The sequence below is a fragment of the Canis lupus genome, chromosome 29, assembly GCF_011100685.1.
Source record: "Canis lupus familiaris isolate Mischka breed German Shepherd chromosome 29, alternate assembly UU_Cfam_GSD_1.0, whole genome shotgun sequence".
Taxonomy (NCBI): Eukaryota; Metazoa; Chordata; class Mammalia; order Carnivora; family Canidae; genus Canis; species Canis lupus.
In genome coordinates, this window is record NC_049250.1 from 36,991,560 (window position 1) to 37,010,704 (window position 19,145).

General features: G+C 38.3%; 1 protein-coding gene across 2 annotated transcripts in view; it reads right to left on the reverse strand.

The window, feature by feature from the left end:
- The window catches only part of C29H8orf88 (chromosome 29 C8orf88 homolog), a 38,183-nt gene extending 19,751 nt beyond the window's left edge, over positions 1-18,432 (reverse strand). The window contains exons 1-4 of one of the 2 annotated variants that reach the window (XM_038579722.1): positions 18,305-18,389; positions 16,141-16,201; positions 10,692-10,790; positions 8,591-8,664 (exon numbers count right to left, since the gene is read on the reverse strand). In XM_038579722.1, coding sequence (XP_038435650.1) covers positions 8,591-8,664; positions 10,692-10,764 — 147 coding nt within the window. In that variant the 5' untranslated portion in view covers positions 10,765-10,790; positions 16,141-16,201; positions 18,305-18,389. Of the gene's footprint in view, positions 1-8,590; positions 8,665-10,691; positions 10,791-16,140; positions 16,202-18,304 lie in introns of both variants that reach the window. The other variant, XM_038579721.1, reaches the window with a different exon arrangement.
- Positions 18,433-19,145: the final 713 nt, after the last annotated feature.

Genomic DNA, 19,145 nt, shown 5'->3' on the forward strand with positions numbered 1-19,145 from the left:
CAGGTAGCTCAGCCAGTTAAGCATCTGCCTTTGGCTCAGGTCACGATCCCAGGGTCCTGGGATTGAGCCCTGCATTGGGGTCCCTGCTGAGAAGGGAGCCTGCTTCTCCCTCTCCCCCTACTCATGCTCTCTCTTGCTATCTCTCTCTCTCTCTCTCTCTCTCTCAAATAAATAAATAAGATCTTTAAAAAAATAGTATCCGAAAGAAGAAAATACTTAGGAATAAATTTAACCAAGGTGGTGAAATAGTTGCACATGGAAAACATTAAGATACTAAAGAAATTAAAGATGGCATAAATAACTAGACGATATTCTATGTTCATAGATTGAAAGAATACTGTTAAAATGTCCTTAACTATCTGCAATGATCTACAGATTCAATGCAATCCCTTCAAAATTCAAATAGTACTTTTTTTATAGCTAAAGCCATCCTAAAATTCATATGGAAAAACCCTAAAACACCATGAGCAGTCAAAGTAATCTTGAGTAAGAACAAAGCTGTAGCCATCACACTTCCGATTTTAAACTATGTTACAAAGCTAAATAATCAAAACATTACAATACTGGCATAAAAAACAAACAATGGGACACCTGGCTTGATCTCGGGGTTGTGAATTCGAGCCACATGTTAGGTATAGAGATTACTTAAAAATAAAATCTTTTTTTTTTAAAAGAAGACACAACCTAGAAATAGACCCACATATATATTCAACTAATCTCCGACAAGGGAACCAAGAATACACAATGGAGAAGGGATAGTCTCTTCTAAAAATAGTACTGGGAAGATTGGATATTCAAATACAAAAGAATGAAATTGGATCCTTAGCTTATATACAAAAAATAAACTGAAAATAGATCAAAACCAAATACAAGACCATAAAAACCATCAAAGAAAACATATGGAAAATGCTCAACACTGGTCTTGGAAATGATTTTTGGGGTATGACATCACAAGCACAAGCAACAAAACTAAAAAATAAGTAAGTGGGACTACATCAAACTAAAACAGTACAGCAAAAGGAGCAAACAACAAAATGAAACAGCAACCTACTGAATGGGAGAAAATATTTGCCAATCATACTTCTAATATGGGGTTAGTATCCAAAATATCAAGGTCTCATATAACACAATAGCAAAATAATAATAATAATCTGATTTACAAATAGGCAGAGGACTTGAATAAACATTTTTCCAAAGAAAACATTTCATGCCAAGTGGTACATGAAAAGATGCTCAACATTGCTAAATCATCAGGGTAATGCAAATCAAAATGACAGTGAGATATCCCTCACACCTATTAGGAAGGCTATTACCAAAAAGACGAGATAATTGTTGGCAAAAATGGGGGAGGGGGAGGAATTCTTGTACAATGTTGGTAGGAATGAAGATTGGTTCAGCCATTTTGGAAAACAGTATGGAAGTTCCTCAAAAAATTAAAAGTAGAACTACCAAAAGATCCAGCAATCCCAGTTCTGGGTATATATCCAAAGGAAATGAAATCACTGTCTTGAAGACTGTACATTCCCATGTTCATCCACTGGAGTATTATTCACAATAGCCAAGATAAGGAAATAACTTACATATCCATCAACAGATGAATGGATAAGCAAAATGTGATAGAGATAGATGAAAAGTTTACAAATAGAATATTATTCAACCATAAAAAAAGAAAATCCTGCCATATGTTACAACATGGATGAACCTGGAAGACATTATACTAAGTGAAATAAACCAGACACAAAGACAAATATTGTATGATCTCATTTATATATGAAATGTTAAAAAATCAAACTCACAGAATTAGAAAATAGAATGATGAGTGCCAGGGGCTAAGGATAGTGGAAATGGGGAGATGCTGGTCAAAGAATACAAATTTTCAATTACAAAATAAATAAGTTCTGGAGATATATTGCACAGCATGGTGATTATAAGTAATATTGTACTATATACTTGAAATGTGCTAAGATCTTAAGTGCCCTCCCACTCCCCCACAAATTTGGTAACTATATGAAGTGATGAATGTGTTAATTAATTGTTATAATCATATCACAATGTATATATGCATAAATGATCAAGTTACATACTTTTATTAAAAAAATCATGTTGTATAGCCTAACTATATTCAATTTTTGTCAATTATACCTCAAGAAAACTGGAAAAAATTGTACTTTGTCATTTCAGCATATATTAGCAAAAATATATAAAAATATATAAATATATAAAAATACTGATTATTTCAAATCTTTCATAGCATGTAAGAAAGTACATCTACCAAAATTTTATAATTTTTTCAATTATAATCTTATAATAAAATCATATATAATCTTACAAATTTAACAATCTTATATAATCTAATCAATAAAGCTGGAGAATTCTATAATAAAGATATGCAGAAAGTGTGATGGAAAGAATGAGCAAGAGTATCAAAGTTGGCTTAAAAACGTCAGGAAAGGCTTTACATGATGCATAACACTCAGAGGATCAGTAAGTAGCTAGGCTGGCTTGACTAGTAAAAAATGAATGTTTATGGAAGAAAAGAGCAGCTTTGTGTTGGGATGCATGGGGTAATACAGCTAGTTTAGGAAATGGAAAATCAAATAGGCTTAAATAAAGCAAAAGAAACAGTAGGTCTTTTTTTTTTCCAAGTCAAGGTTCTTTGCAATTTATGGTACAATACCCAATATTCTATTTAGCTTTTTCATATTTATAGCAAAAATGTTCCCAGCTCCTGTCGCTCATCTTAAACAACTGTACGCGAAAAAAAAAAAAAAAAAAAACTGTACACGACTGAGATAACAAAGGAGAATTAGAGGTTAAATGCATATCAAACTCTACTCCTAGAACAAAAGTTAAACAGGAAAAACACTAACTCATTTAGAGTTAATTTCTGTAGTATAAAAGAGCTCCTACAAACAATAATAATAATAATAATAATAATAATAATAATAATGCCTATAAAAAAGAATGGGCAAAGGCCGGGAACTGATAATACAGATGAAAGAAAATTCAAATTACTGTTTTGTTTTGTTTTGTTTTGTTTTGTTTTTTTTAAGATTTTATTATTTTAGAGAGAGAGCATGAGTCAAGGGGGAAGTGGAGGGAGGGAGGGAGAGAGGGAGAAAGAATCTCAAGCCAACTCTGTGCTAAGAGCACAGTCCAACATGGGGCCCAATCTCAGGACACTGAGATCATAATCTGAGTTGAAACCAAGAGTCAGATGCTTAACCAACTGAGCCACCCAACCACCTCAAATTACTCATAAATAAATCAAAGATGGCTATAAAATCTTGACATTCCTCCCAACAAGTCAATTCTTTATCTCCTCCCCTGGAATCTGAGCAAGTTCTGTGACTGCTGAAACAGATCTAATACAGTAGATATAACACTCTACTGATTTCCAGGCTTTAAGAGTCTTCCACTTCTTATCTTTTAGAACTTTAGCCATGGAACCCAAACATGGTGTTGTGAAAAGCCCAAGACACTTGGAAAGGCCATTTGTGTTCCTTCCGTTACACTGAAGCAGGTGAACCCTAAGCCAATACCCAGCATCAACTGCCAGCCATGTAAGTAAGCCATTTGCCATCCAGTCAAGACTTTAAATGACTCTGATCCTAGATGCTACCTGACTGTATGCACATTACTGAACTTAGAAAAAGGTCCCTGACACCAGTCAACCCACAGAGCCATGAAAGATAAGAAGAAGCTATTTTTCAAGTCAAAGTTTTAAAGAAAAATTTTTATGAGGTAATAATAAAAAACAGAAGTTAAAAGAAGTTATTCAAACATAGGGAAGGTAATACCAGAGAGAAACATGGATTTATACAAAGAAATTAAGAGCACTGGAAATGGAATAAATGAAGGTGAAGTAAAACTCATTCTTTTACTTAAGTTATTTTAAAAGATAACACAGGAAATCAAAAATAACAGCAATGCATTATGTATTTATAGTACAAGCTACAGTAAAGTTATTCCCATAATAGAACGTGTTATGGAACATGAATGGGAGGTAAAAGTCTACAAAAAAAAAAAAAAAAAACTATCAGATCTAATAAGTGAATTTAATGAGATCAATATACAAAAACCAATACTATTTCTGTATTCCTACCAACCAGCATGTAGAATTTGAAATTTACAAAAAATACCACTTATAATAGTATCAAAAAATATGAAATGCTTATAATAAATTTGGCAAAAGATCTTCAAGACCCCATTCTAGAAAATACAAAAAAAAGGAAATATGTGCTCACAAATCAGAAGACTCAATATTGTTAAGATGTTAATTCTTCTCAAATTAATCCTTACACTCAATCAAAATTGCAGTAGACTTTTTTTTTGCAGAAATTAGCAAGCTCATTTAAAAATTATATGGAAATGCAAACAGCTAAACAGCTGAGACAAATTTGAAAAAGACTGTAGTGAACTTCACTATCTTATATCAAGACTTATCATAAACCTACAGCAGTCTGTAAAATGTGATCTTGACAAAAAGATGGACATACAGAAGACCTATGTACAGTTGGTGACTATCGTTAACAATACTGTATTATATAACTGAAAGTTAAGAGAATAAATTTTTTTAAGATTTTATTTATTCATGAGAGACATAGAAAGAGAGAGAGAAGAGAGAGAGGCAGTGAAACAGGCAGAGGAAGAAGCAGGCTCCCTGCAGGGAGACCGATGTGGGCCTTGATCCCAAGATCACAGGATCACACCCTGAGCTGAAGGCAGATGCTCAACCACTAAGCCACCCTCTAAGAGAATAAACCTTAAATGTTCTCACCATAACAACAACAAATAGTAATTATGTGAAATGAAGAATATTTTAACTAAATTCATTGTGGCAAGCATTTTGCAACATATAAATGTATCAAATCATCTTACTGTATATCTTAAGCTTAGTTACATGTCAATTATATCTCAATAGTTGGCATAAAAGACATATAAATCAATAAAGCATAATAAAGTTTAGAAATAAACTCACACATGTATACTGATTTTCAATACTCTCACAATTCAGTGAACCCAAACAACCCAAAATCAAAAACCCAAATAAGGCAAACAACCCAAATATCAAAAATATGCAAAATATTTGAACAGACACTTCACCAAAGAAAAAAGAAAAATACAAATGGAACAGAAGCTCATGATAAGATGCTCAATCTCATTAATCATTATGAAAATGCAAATTTAAGATACAATTAGATACTAACACATACTACAATGGCTAAAATTGGTAGGCTATGAAGCAACTGGAACTGGCACATACTACTGGTGGGACTATAAGATAGTACAATCACGATGGAAAACATTTTGACAGTTTCTTATAAAGCTAAACAAACTTCTCATAAAACCCATAAATTCCATTCCTGTGTATTTGTGTGTATGTCCACACACAAATTTGAACACAATCGTCCAGAGCAACATTATTCATAATATCCAAAACCTAGATACAAGTCAATGTTTACCACCTGATGAATAAGCAAACTGTCCTATAGTCATAGAGCAGAATACTATTTCACATTAAAAAGAAACCAACTAAAAAAAGAAAAAGAAGAACCCACTACTGATATATACATAACACAAAAGAATCTCAAAAACATTATGCTGAGCAAAAAAAAATCCAACACCAAATGATATATATGTATGATTTCATTTACATGACATTCTAAAATTGTCAAAACTCATTTACAATTAAAGAAAGCAGATCAGTGGATGCCTGGAGGAGGAAGGAGCATTAGGGATTAGTGGAAGCGGGGATGATGAATGACTACAAAGGGACATAAGGGCACTTAGAGGAAAGATCAAAATGTATCTTCATTGTGGGGTTAGTTATATAGGGTATATATTTGTCAAACTCATTGAACAAATGGGTTCATTTCACTGTAAATTATACCTTAATGAAGTTGTTTTAAAAAATACACAGCAAAAAGTATCTATCATATATGTGGCATTTCTGACATAGGTTCTAGTAGTTTTTCCATTATAACTGAAGCAGCAGATAAAATTTTAAGTTTAGAAGTAAATTTAATTAAATGATTTGGTTTTCTTCTATAAAATTTGCAATATTAAATATACTCTTTTTACACATAAAGCTTTTTGAAAAAGGTCGATGTTTCCAAAAAGAGTTACAAACATTACTATTATGTTAGTTAGGGATATGCTAGCTGCTAGAATAAAACAAAACATTAGAGACTTATAAAAAATTAATATAAAGAGTAATTAAGATAACACCGTACTGACATAGAGAGATGCAAATAGGTCAATGGAACAGGATAAAGAGCCCAGAAAAAGACCCTATACATATGAAAACTTATTATATAATAAAGATGTCATAAATCTATATGGAAATAATAGATTATTCAATGAATTATACTTGACGACTGGTCATACATGAAAACAATTAGATTTCTAACTCGTATCATACAAAAAAATCAATTTCAGGTAGACTATACCTGAACATGTATGTAGGAAAATACCTTTTGATATCAGGGATGGGAAGACCTCACAAACAATGACACAAAAAGTGAAATCATAAAGAAATCTTAATATGACTATATTAAGATTTAAAACTTCTGAACAAAAACATCATAAAAAAGAAACAATTTTCTCATAGACTATATTCCCAGGAAATAATTTATTTGTTCTGCATACAAAAAAGAGAATTAAAATCCAAAATATAGCTTAAAGGCATATAAACCAAAAATAAAAACACAACCTAAGAAAAATGGGCAAATGATATGAATTGGCAATTCAGAAAAAAGGGAAAATCCAAATGGAAAATTAAGCACATGAAAAGATGCTTCACATCACAAATAATAGAAAATTAAAAATTAAAACCAACAAAAATATATAATTTCTCAGGGGCACCTAGGTGGTTCAGTCAGTTCAGCGTCTGCCTTCGGCTCAGGTCATGATCTCAGGGTCCTGGGATCAAGCCCCGTGGTCCTCTGCCCCTCTCCCAACTCATGTGCACACTTTCTCTCAAATAAGTAAAAATCTTATTTAAAAAAAAAAAATTCTTATCCATTAAACAAGACAAAATATTGAAGTCTGATGATAACAAAGTAAGGATGTAGAAAAATCAGACCTCTCCTACATTGCTCATGCAAATCACTTTGGAGAGTAACTTAGCAGTAAATAAGAACAGTGAAGATAAGATTACCTGTTAACAGTACTTCTACTTCAGTTTTATAAAGCAGAAAACCTCTCAAATAGTATAAAATATAACATATGAATGGATGTTCACTAGAGATTTTATTATAAAATACAAACAAGTGCCAAGCCCACCAACAAGAAATGGAATAAAAAATATAGCATATTAATAAAGAGATTTTTTGTATTTGCACATATAGAACAGCTTTATTCATTTTAATAGTTGCCTCATATTCTATTTATTATGAATAACTTATGCTATAAAAAGTACATGCATAATCTTTTGCTGGAAGTATCTGGTGAGATACTGATACAATGGTTACTTCTGATCAGAGGAAATTGGTGACTAGGGGATAGAGACTGCAGGGAAATTTTTCACTAAATGCCATTTTGTATGTTTTCAATTTTAAACTTTGATTATTTTACATAGTCAAAAGTTATATTAGAAATTTTAAAATATAAACCTATGCAAAAAGAATGGCATAAACACATGTGGGTATAATACTATTTATATAAAACTGTAAGACAGGTAAAACAATTCTATTTGTTGTAGCAAAAGTATTAATACATTCACAGAAACAATAACAAATTGAAAATAATTTGGAGGAAGGTACAGAGGATGGTGAGAAGAAAGTGAGATGGGGGAGGAGGCACGGTCCATAGGTACAGTGAGAACTGCTGCGTGTGTGAAGGGAACACTTACTACATGCCAGACACGTGCTAAGACTTTGGGAGCATGAGCTCACTGCTGCCTCCACGTCACACTGACCTGTGAGAAAGACAGTGTTAGCCCCATTTTCAGGCGAGAAAACTGAGGCTCTGAGAAGTGTAAGGTCACAGGGCTGAGAAGTGGCTCATCTTCCTACCAGAGAGTTGGCAGGGGGTGTGTGTCCCCGAGGCCAGACTCTCTCTGGGCCCATCTCTGCGGCAAGCCCTACCGCATGCATTTAACACAACACTTGCGGATGGCAGGATCCCATCGCAAAGAGGACTATTCTCATATACCCACAAAGGGAGAAGATGAGGGTGAGAAGAAAATGGGATAGTGGAGCGAGAAGTAGGGGTTTTGAAATGTATCTGTTAGGTTTCTTCTTTAACATTTTTTAGCAGGGGAGAGACAAAGGGAAAGGAAGAGAGAATTTTATCTCACACCCCTGAGATGGTGACCTGTGCCAATATCAAGAGTTGGATGCTTAAGCAACTGAGCCACCCAGGAGCCCCTCTCTTTAACATTTTCTAAAACAAATATAGAAAAATGTTTGGATTTGAAAATGCTGGGCAACATGTATACTTTTATTTAATATGTTCTTGAAATATATCATAACTTTTTAAAAAGTATATAAAGTACCTAGCACAGTACCTGGCACAAAATACCCATCTAACAAATGTTACCTTCCAGTCTGCAATGCTTCATTTTATTATAATTTCTAGTACTTACTCTGCTAACTCCACTTTGTAAGCATTGAGTGTTGCATGAATATTCATTTTGAAAGTTGAAAGGGAACACTGCTCCTGTTAGGATGGAAAGAAAGAAAACTACTTTAAATACCCATAACTTCAATAAATAATACACCACCACCCAAAAACCTTAAGTATCCAGGATATTCTAGCTATTGTTTTTTTAACTGTTTTCTGATAGCCCATTTACTTAACAAATATTTATTAATTAAACACCATGAAATGTCAGCCACTGTGTTAGGGGATGGGTATATAAGTGTGAAAAGAGTTCATGGCCTATTTTAAATTACAAACTCACAAACAATCACTATAATAAAAACAAATACATTATATGAGAGGTACAGAGAAGATCCCAGGGGAGAACAGACTGGGCTTTGTGATACAGAGGAAAGCTTTGCAAAGGGAAATAATTCTGGGGTGCCTGGGTGGCTCAGTTGGTTCAGTGTCCAACTCTTGGTTTCAGCTCAGGTCATGATCTTAGGGTACACACAATCAGTGCAGAGTCTGCTGGAGATTCTCTCCTTCTGCCCCTCCCCCTACTCAAGCCCTGCTCACGCTTGGTTTCTTTCTCTCTCCCTGTCTCAAATAAATCTTAAAAAAAAAAAAAAAAAGGAAATATTTCTATCTGGGTCTTGAAGAAAAAGTAGGATTCTCTGGGGATGTGAGCTAGCCAGGGAGTACAGAAGTATATTGAAAAAGGCAGAAGTTAATTTCTGATTTACTAAACTTTTCTACCTAATACAACTATTCTCTCTGGATCTTAAGAGGATATAATTAAATAAGAGATGGGCCTACCACCTTTTACCCCTATACCACACTTGGAAGGAAACAATTAATAAGAAACTGAATCTGTACAGATGAGGGAGCGAGGGGTGTTGTAAAAAGGCTGGTCACTGAAAGGAGATGCTGCCAATAGCTTTACACCCTTCCCTTTAGGAGAAAATCTGAGACTTGGCCCGAAAACAACCGCTCCTTCAGCACAGCAGGAGATGACATCAACGCTGCTAAAACTATGGTCCAGAAGATCCCTTCATTTCATTGGTCTGTCCTAAGTCACAGCCATCTTCAGAGGAAACATGACCCAAGCAGAGATAATCTTCCTTGTAAGAACCAAGGATGGGAGAACAAATTGAAGACTGAGGAACTGGTACCATTTCTATCTTTCCTGCCTCATGTTTGCACCCAAAGTAGCCAGTTACTCAGCTGAACTCATGGACTAGAGTATTTTAATAAGATGGTAAGAAATACACACTTAGATATTAATATTTAGGAGATACACATACACACACACACACACACACAAGCCATTCTGGGGACACCTGAGTGGCTCAGTGGTTTAGCACCTGCCTTTTGCTCATGTCGTGATCCCAGGGCCCTGGGATCAAATCCCGCATCGGGCTCCCCACAGAGAGCCTGCTTCTCCCTCTGCCTGTGCCTCTGCCTGTCTCTCTATTTTCTCATGAATAAATAAATAAAATCGTTTTGGAAAAAAAAAATACAGAAGCCATTCTGGCAATAGCAAAAAAACCCCAGAAGGTTAATAATCCAATTTAGGAAAAAGTATTTCAAGAATTTGTCCAAAGTACTAGTTTTATAGGCAAAAGAGAAATTTTTAATTTTAGAAATTTTTGTTTAGATTTCTTGAAAATCTATATGCCCCAGCTCAAGCACAGCCCTAATCTGTAACCGCAGTTTTGTTTGTAATCATTCATTCATTCATTAATATACCATTAGGAATTTTTTTTAGAGGCTAATTCTCTCTCCAGAATGATTGCTCCACCGTGATCATAATCACAGGGCACAATTTGTATTGAGAGTATCATTCTAAGCAGAAGCCAGTTAACCATGAAAACGAGACATGAAAAAAAGATACCCAAAGTTGTTCTCAGGCAAGAGCTATTCTTCCTACCTTTGTTATTCTGGTAGACTATGGACACATAGACTATTAAAAGTCTTTTTCTTTGGTCTTTAAACTCTTCCAACAAACAAGATCATTAATTTTTGTATATTATTTAGCCTTTCAAATACTACTTATCCACTAAGCAATGAATACTTAAAGGTGTGTACCCTAGATTACTCACCAGGGGGAGAAGTCAGATGACGAACAGGTCTTGCTGGTTGAAGCGGTTTACCAATCAATTTTTTGGTTTCCATTATCACAAAGACCTTGAGGTTCCATACTTCAGGAAGGAAAAATACATTTTATCTTTTCAAAAAGATAACCAAGATGCTTTTATATGTGCACGCGCGTGCACGCGCGCGCACACACACACACACACACAGCATTCATTTGAAGATATCTATTTTATAAGGTAAGTTGGAAAACAGGATCACAAGCCTTTAATTTGTTAACAACCTTAGCTACTTTTATAGTTATCTGTCACAATGGAACAGTCCCTCTTTTAACACATTTTGCTCCCATAACTTCCCTGACTTTTCTTTTGGTTTGTTTCCTATTTCCTTGACTACCTTCTAATTTCCTTGGCTTATTCCTCTTGTTTTCTCCAATTAAATTTAGGAATTCTTCTAAATTTGGCTTTGATCCTCTTCCCTGACCTCATTTTTCTCATGATTTCAACTACTTATCTACATGATAAATACACCCTAATTTATACATTTAGTACCTACCTCTCCTTTAAATTCCAGTTCTATTTTTTAAGATATTTATATCTTATCACAGACACATCAAATTCAATATATCCAATATTGAATCCATCACTTTGACTCCAAAGATGTTCCTCCTCTGGTATTCCTTAGTCTTCAACTCCCTCAGACCTCCTTTGGTTAAATAAGATCTAAAAAAGGGCCTTCACACCATAAGTAGGCTCTAATTCCTGCCCATTCTATTTCCAAAATATTTCTCAAATCTATTTTCTTCTTTCTTACCACTACTTTTAGTTCCATAGTAGCTCTGAATTCATCTCCCTTATCACCAAGTCTGATTTAAATACTCTCCTCCCTATGTTCGAGGGACACAGTGAGTACGCCTACATCATGGTATCAGAGAACATTGTACTATTCTATAATGACTGATTTCTTTGTCTTTCATACTTAGCAAAAGTGAGGAGCAGATTCTTTAAGTAAGAAATAATATTTTCATTCACCCTCTTGCCCTGGCAACTAACACAGTACCTGGACTGGATCCAAAGTAGGTAAAACACAAGCATTTGCTGAACCAATAGGTGACTATAAACTCTTTTTCTCCAAATTATGATCCCTTTACACACACACCTGCTTTAAAAACTTCAGTTCCTCATCACGTCCTGGATTATTCACAATAGAAACAGGAGCCAACATTCACGTATCATGCCGAGTAAACCATTTACCTAAGTTACATTATTTGAGATTCAGAACAACTCTATCAATTAGGCACAATTAAGAGTTAGAGTTCAGGTCTCAGGTTGGCCCACATGGGTTTGTATTATGGCTCCAATACCTAGTTATATAACTATGGAAAATGATAGCCTCTCTCCTAAGGTGTGATGTGAAGATTAAATAAGATATATGTATAAAGATTAGCACAATGCCTGGTACATAGTAAGAGCTTAATAAATGTTAGCTTCATCATTTTTTATAATCCTAATTTTACAGATAAGGCTAGAGAAATTGGGTATCTTGTCCAAGGTCCTGAGTCTAGGAAGTGATGGGATGCCCATGTTCATGCTTCTGGCCAACAAGAGTCAAGAATCTTGCCCAATCTTTTTCTACTACACACCCAAGCAGAACTGAACAGGTTCTGGTTAAGGACCTTTATGTGCTCACAAAACACCCGTGCATCTATCCTCTTCCAATCTGATACTTATTGCACTAGTTGCAATTACCTATCCTTTGAACATTAAATTACAGTTCTCTCACCCAGGTATATCTCCAGCATCTAGCACAGTGCCTAGAACACTGGTGGGTGTTTAATAAATTGTTGAATTCATAAATGTTATTTGTTTCACCATATATTTATACATCCTGCAGTTCCTTCACTCTCCCTGCTGCTCTTCTCCCAAAATGCTATTCATCCTTCAAGACCAAGGTCAAGTTCCTGGCATTCCTTTGGAAAAAATATCTTTATGTCTCAACAGTAATGTTAAGCAAAGTAGTTCACCTGATGTTTTCTAGTTCCTCATGAATAGTTGACAATAAAATAATAATAATAATTTATCTTTTTATCTTTCTTCTTCCACTAGCTCCTACAGTATTTTATTTGTTAATTATTCTAAGATGTATCAGAGTAAATCTATTATATGCCTGTTTGATTAGACTGAGTTAGTTGGGACTAAAACACTAGATCTTATTTATTTTTGTATCCTAGTACCTGCAACATAACTAGTGTTACTAAATAAATATATAAATTTAAATACCTCCTAAGTATAACCAAAACCTTCTGATGCCTGAATAGGACACAGCTTTCCAAATTATGATGCCTATTAAGACAAAGCCTAAAGTAAAATTCCACCTGACTTTGTTCATCTAGAAACAATAGTAAGCATATGATTTTAAGCAAATCACTATCCTAAATGACTGTTTCCGTAAGTATATAATTGGGCTAATAACATGCTTTCATCTATTTAAAAAAATGCCTCTGGATATAATTCAAATGTTAAAAATCATAAATCTATAAGTAACCTCTCAAAGTTAGTGCTGATAACTAAGCACAAAGTATTTACTTTTTCCTAAAGTTTGGAGATAAGCCAGCCAGCATTCCAAATTAATATCTATTAAGTTTTTGTAATGTGTCTCTTGACTGGTATTTCAACATGGTTACTAACAACCTTCTAAACAAAACTAATAATGTCTGTAATCGTTGGCAATATAACTTTGATATAATAGGAGTCAAAAAAGTTTTAAGTAGGGACACCTGGGTGGCTCAGCGGTTTGGCGCCTGCCTTCGGCCCAGGGCGTGATCCTGGAGACTACAGATCGAGTCCCGCGTTGGGTTCCCTGCGTGGAGCCTGCTTCTCCCTCTCTCTGCCTGTCTCTCTGCCTCTCTCTCTCATGAATAAATAAATTTAAATATATATATATTAAAAAAAAGTTGTAAGTATATAAGCAAAAAAATATACTTCAGACAAATATTGAACATTTTCTATGTGGAGAGAAAAATTTTAAATAACAACCAAAAAGACATTATAATTAGAACCCTAATACTAGAATGTAGGAACTTTCCATCCTGTTTCTCATAGGAAACTAATGAATCAGAATACAATAGAGTACTTTGGCACATACTTTCTTGTTTTTCATTGCTCAGCTGAAATTGAGTTGAGAGGTTGTAAAGTCCTTTCCAGTTGCTGAGCATTGCAAATCCACAGTATTCAAACTAGGGATTTTCAAGAGTTTGGGAGTTACAGAACTATTATATGATTTTGCAACACAAGAACATAAACAAAAAATAAAAGATCTTTTAGTATCAGCCACTCTTTCCATTTATAGTAGGAAAACTAAGCAAGAACTCCAGATATATAAATTCACATCATCAGTTAAGGAAATGAGAAAATATAATGCCATATAGTATTCCATTTAATATTTTTAAATGAATTATTCCTGCACAGAGACAACTGATATTATAGGGATTAAGTGTGGAAAGCACCAGTATACAACAGCATCATGTTACAGTGTTATTTACGAAAAAGCCAAGTATTTACAGTAATTATTATTGTAAAACTGATCCATAGGATCATAATCTATGAAGGACAGGACTCCACAAACCAAAGTCTAATTTCCAGTTTATGTAAAAAATAATAGTTAACTGAACTAAAAAATCATTATACAAAATCATTTTAACCGTAAACTCTTAATACCTCACTCACCCCACATAGAGCTCCAAAAGTTTCCTTTGAAGCTACTAGTACAACCTAGGGTAGGCATTTTGGTATCAACTGTTACAAAGGACAACACTTGCAAAAAAAAAAAAAAAAAAAAAGAATCCACTTACAACACTGGATAACAAGTAGGGGCCAATCATGGAGTTGTCTTTTAAACTATTAATATACAGCCTTTTCATAGAGTTTTTAAAAAACATTTGATCCACTGTCTCAAAATTTCATCATATTAATATATGCTGAGTAATAACTACAGAACAAAGGTTTTATTCCAAGTTTACACATATTTAAAAATCATCTTAAAAGGCCAACTGCTATGAATAAAATATTGGTCCACATGTCAAGAAGCTTTAGCTGCTATTCTACATCTAGCAATACTTAACTACACCTTAGGTTCTTTTTCTGCTTAAAAAAAATCATATGAATGCTAAGGACCAACCAATTCTGAAATTATAAATTATCCTAGAATTTTCTAAAATGCAGTATGATGGGATAATAAGCACAGATACTGACCATTTGGGACATAATCTTACTAAGCAATATATACTATTCTTTTTTAATTCAAACTCCCATTTCTGAGGTCCTATTACATGCTAAATTCTTTACAGATATTTCACTTAATTTTGAGCCATACATTAACTGTTGTAGGAAATCATTATTAGTTCCATACCTTAGTTACCTCTAAGATGTGAAACCTAACGCTCGGAAAAATGGTATTCTCAAGCTCACATAATATGTATTTGGTAAAAATGAAGATTTAACTATAAAGTTCACACTCTTGTCTCTAAACCTGCATGTTTGGTAAGTAAAAGAAAGACATCTCTCTAGTATTCCATGTGGACATTGCTTATTGGATTTCTTTAAATGAATTATGAGAAGGGACATTTACATATAAGGCACTGCTGAATAAACCGTTATACTAATAATTTCCATTCCCTCAATCTATCATTTTTCTTAGAATGCTAAATAAATTACGCTTTCTTCATTCTGTAAACCTGGCACCGTGCCTTACTTATCATAGGTCACAACATAAGAAACATACCATGTACTGTATTTAGAAACCAGATACTATACTTAAAATTTCCAACTTAAATTCTAAATTTCTTTATAAAGTGTTAATGGTTCTGCTGCAATTAAGAAATAAGATCGGGGTGCCTGGGTGTCTCAGTCGGTTAAAGCATCCAGCTCTAGATTTCAGCTCCCAGTCAGATCTCAGGGTCCTGGGATCAGCCTTGCCAGGTTCTGCACTCAGAAGGGAGTCTGATGGAGATCTCTCTCCCTATCCCTCGCCCCTGCCCCCATGTACTCTGTCTCCCTCCCTCCCTCCCTCTCTCTCTCTCTCTCTAAAATAAATAATTTTTTTAAAAAACAAGATGATATAGATGAATGGATAAAGACATGATACACAGATATACCTACACACACATACATAGAGGCACAGTGGAATATTATTCAGCCATAAAAAAGAATGAAATCCTGCCACTTGCAACAACATGGATGGATCTGGAATATAATACTAAGTGAAATAAGCTAGTCAGAGAAAGACAAATTTCACTCATGTGTGAAATTTAAGAAACAAAGGAACAAAGAAAAACAAAGACAAACCACACACACACACACACAGACTCCTAACTATAGACCATAAGCAGATGGATACCAGGGGGGGAGGTGAGTGAAGGAGGTGAGGGAAAGAGGTGAAGGGGGTTAAGAGCACGCTTACCTTGATGAGCAATGAGTACTTTATGCAATTACTCATTCACTATATTATTATACACCTGAAACTGATACAACACTGCATGTTAACTACCCTGGAATCGAAAAGGAGCGAGATCATATACAATTAAATAATCTGAGAAGTGAAAAGACCAAGCTTTCATCGTGTATATTTCCCATATGATAATCAGATAGGATTTAATCTCAATTTTCAACTTCAAAATATTAATCATGCAAAGTTAGGATCCCTCAAAACCAAATGCTGCTTGAAAGTAAACAGCACATACTGAGAAACTGACAGAAGTAATATAAAGGAAATACAGGGAGTAAGAGACAAACCAATTATAACATAGATGATAAAAGATATTTTTTTAAGATTTTTTTTTTTTTAATTTGAGAGAGAGCATGAGGGGGAGCTGGGAGCAGAGAGAGAGGGAGAAGCCGACTCCCCGCCTGACTCTAGGCCCCATACAACGACCCGAAGGGAAGGCCGATGCTTAGCCCTCTGAGGGCCCAGGTGCCTCCATAGCAGGGATTGTGTGTTCCTCTAATCAAGCTGCCACATTCAGGAAATTGTAAAACTATCAAAAAGTTGTCAGAGGAGAGACTACGCCATCGTATTTTCCATTTCATGCCTTCTCTTTACAACTGATAAAAAAAAAAATTGTTTTTCTCTGTGAAGTGTCTTCCAAGAGGAATAAAATTTAACACTGAAGTAGGGTAAAACCATCAAGACCACGGATGCCTGTGGATATCGTAACTGATGTAACTGTCCTTTTCTGGGGCTTTCCTTAGATCGTTAGCAATTAAAATGGTTTGATACAAATACTGAATCATTATGTTATCAACCTGAAACCGTTATATGTCAATTCTCTCAGTATTTTTTTTAACAGCGTATCTTTACAAATTATGTGGAATATCTTCATATACTCTGATGAAATATTTGATTTTCTTCTGTGAGTTAACCATATATGTCTTTGCACTCTTTTTCTTTCCTGCTGCGTTTTCTTTTGAGTATAATTTTGTCTAATTATTAACTTGGGGGTTATTTTATTAATAAAAACAACTACAACAACGTCAAAGAAAAAAAGTTTCCTGAAAATAGTAGTGATGGTGCCAGGGTACAGGGCAAGAGAGGTCTTCCAACCATCCAACGACCTGGGACCAGGTCCTGGGGCACAGGGCCCTACGTACTTTTTTCTGGTGTTTTTGTTTTTGTTTAAACCTGCCCTCCGCAGGGTAACCGTCCCTCACAGGCTGACCCTTCCTCACAGGCTGACCCTCCCTCACAGGCTGATCCTCCAGGCTGACCCCCTCTCACAGGCTGACCCTCCCACCACGGGCTGACCCTCCCCCACGGGCTGACCCTCCCCCACGGGCTGACCCTCCCCCACGGGCTGACCCCCTCTCACAGGCTGACCCTCCCTCACAGGTTGACCCTCCCCTCACGGGCTGACCCTCCCCCCACAGGCTGACCCTCCCTCACAGGCTGATCCTCCAGGCTGACCCCCTCTCACAGGCTGACCCTCCCTCACAGGTTGACCCTCCCCCACGGGCTGACCCTCCCCCACGGGCTGACCCTCCCTCACAGGCTGATCCTCCAGGCTGACCCCCTCTCACAGGCTGACCCTCCCTCACAGGTTGACCCTCCCACCACGGGCTGACCCTCCCCCACGGGCTGACCCTCACCCTCAGGCTGACCCTCCCCCACAGGATGACCCCCTCTCACAGGCCGACCCTCCCCCACGGGCTGACCCTCCCTCACGGGCTGACCCTCCCCCACGGGCTGACCCTCCCTCACAGGCTGACCCTACCCCCACAGGCTGACTCCCTCTCACAGGCTGACCCTCCCCCCACGGGCTGACCCTCCCCCCACGGGCTGACCCTCCCCCACAGGCTGACCCTCCCCCACGGGCTGACCCTCCCCCACGGGCTGACCCTCCCCCACAGGCTGGGTCTCCATCCGCCACCAGCCCCAGCTGCCGTCTCCACACCGGGCGCCGCCCCTCGCTCCGTCCTCGCTCCCACCTGCGGAGGGGAGGGCCGGTCCGCCCGCCCGACGCGGGGTCTCCTCCCTCACAACTTTCCAGGCGTCCGCCGCCCCACAGCCGGGCCCCCTCCGCGCCCGCCCTTCCGCCCGCCCGTTGGGCTCGTCTCCCGCGCCCACCTACCGCCTCAAGATCGGGGAGGATTGCGGGGCAGAGCGTCGCGGCGCTCAGCCCAAACGCCGCGACCCAGCGCCCCGCTGCCCGTCGGGGAACGGCTCCCGCCGCGCGTCTGCTCGGGGCCGGGGGCGGGGCCGGGGGCGGGGCCGGGCACGAGGCGGGGCGGGGCGGGGCGGGGCCGGGGTGGAGCGGAGCGCGGCGGGGCGGAGGCGGGGCCGGAGGCGGGGCCGGGGGCGGGGCCCGGGCGGAGCGCGGCGACCGAGCGGCGGAGCCACGACCGTTAAACCGGCGGCTCGCGCACCTCGCGGGGCGTCCCGGCGGCCGCGCGGCGGGCGGGGGCGGGGGCGGGGGCGGCGACTGTGAGCGAGGCCCCGCGCGTGAGAGCCCGGCCGGGAGCTGGGTGCGCTCCGCGGGGCTGAGGAGCCGGCTGGGCGCTCGCGTTCGGGGCGGGAGCCTCGCGTCGGAGGCGGCCCGAGGACCGAGATGAGCCGGAGCGGCCCCGGGCGAGCCCCGTGTTCCGCCTTCAGCCCGTTCGCTCTCGGTCACTCTCCCTGTTCTCTGAGCGTCCCCGTGGGCGTCGGGGCGGGCCGGGGGGGCGGGGGGAGGGGCCTCGCGGAGCCCAGGGGAGCCCCGGTCCCTGAGCTGAGGCGCGGTGGGGGTGCGGGCCTCGGGGAGCGGCGGCGCGGGGCGGGGGAGAGGGGGCGCCGGGAGGCGGGGTCAGCGGCGGGGGGCGCCCGGGGGCCTGCTTCTCGCTCTGCCTCTCTCTGTGTCTCTCAGGAATGAATGAATGAATGAATGAATGAATGAACTTATTTTTAAAAATAAAATAAAAATAGGACGAGGTGAG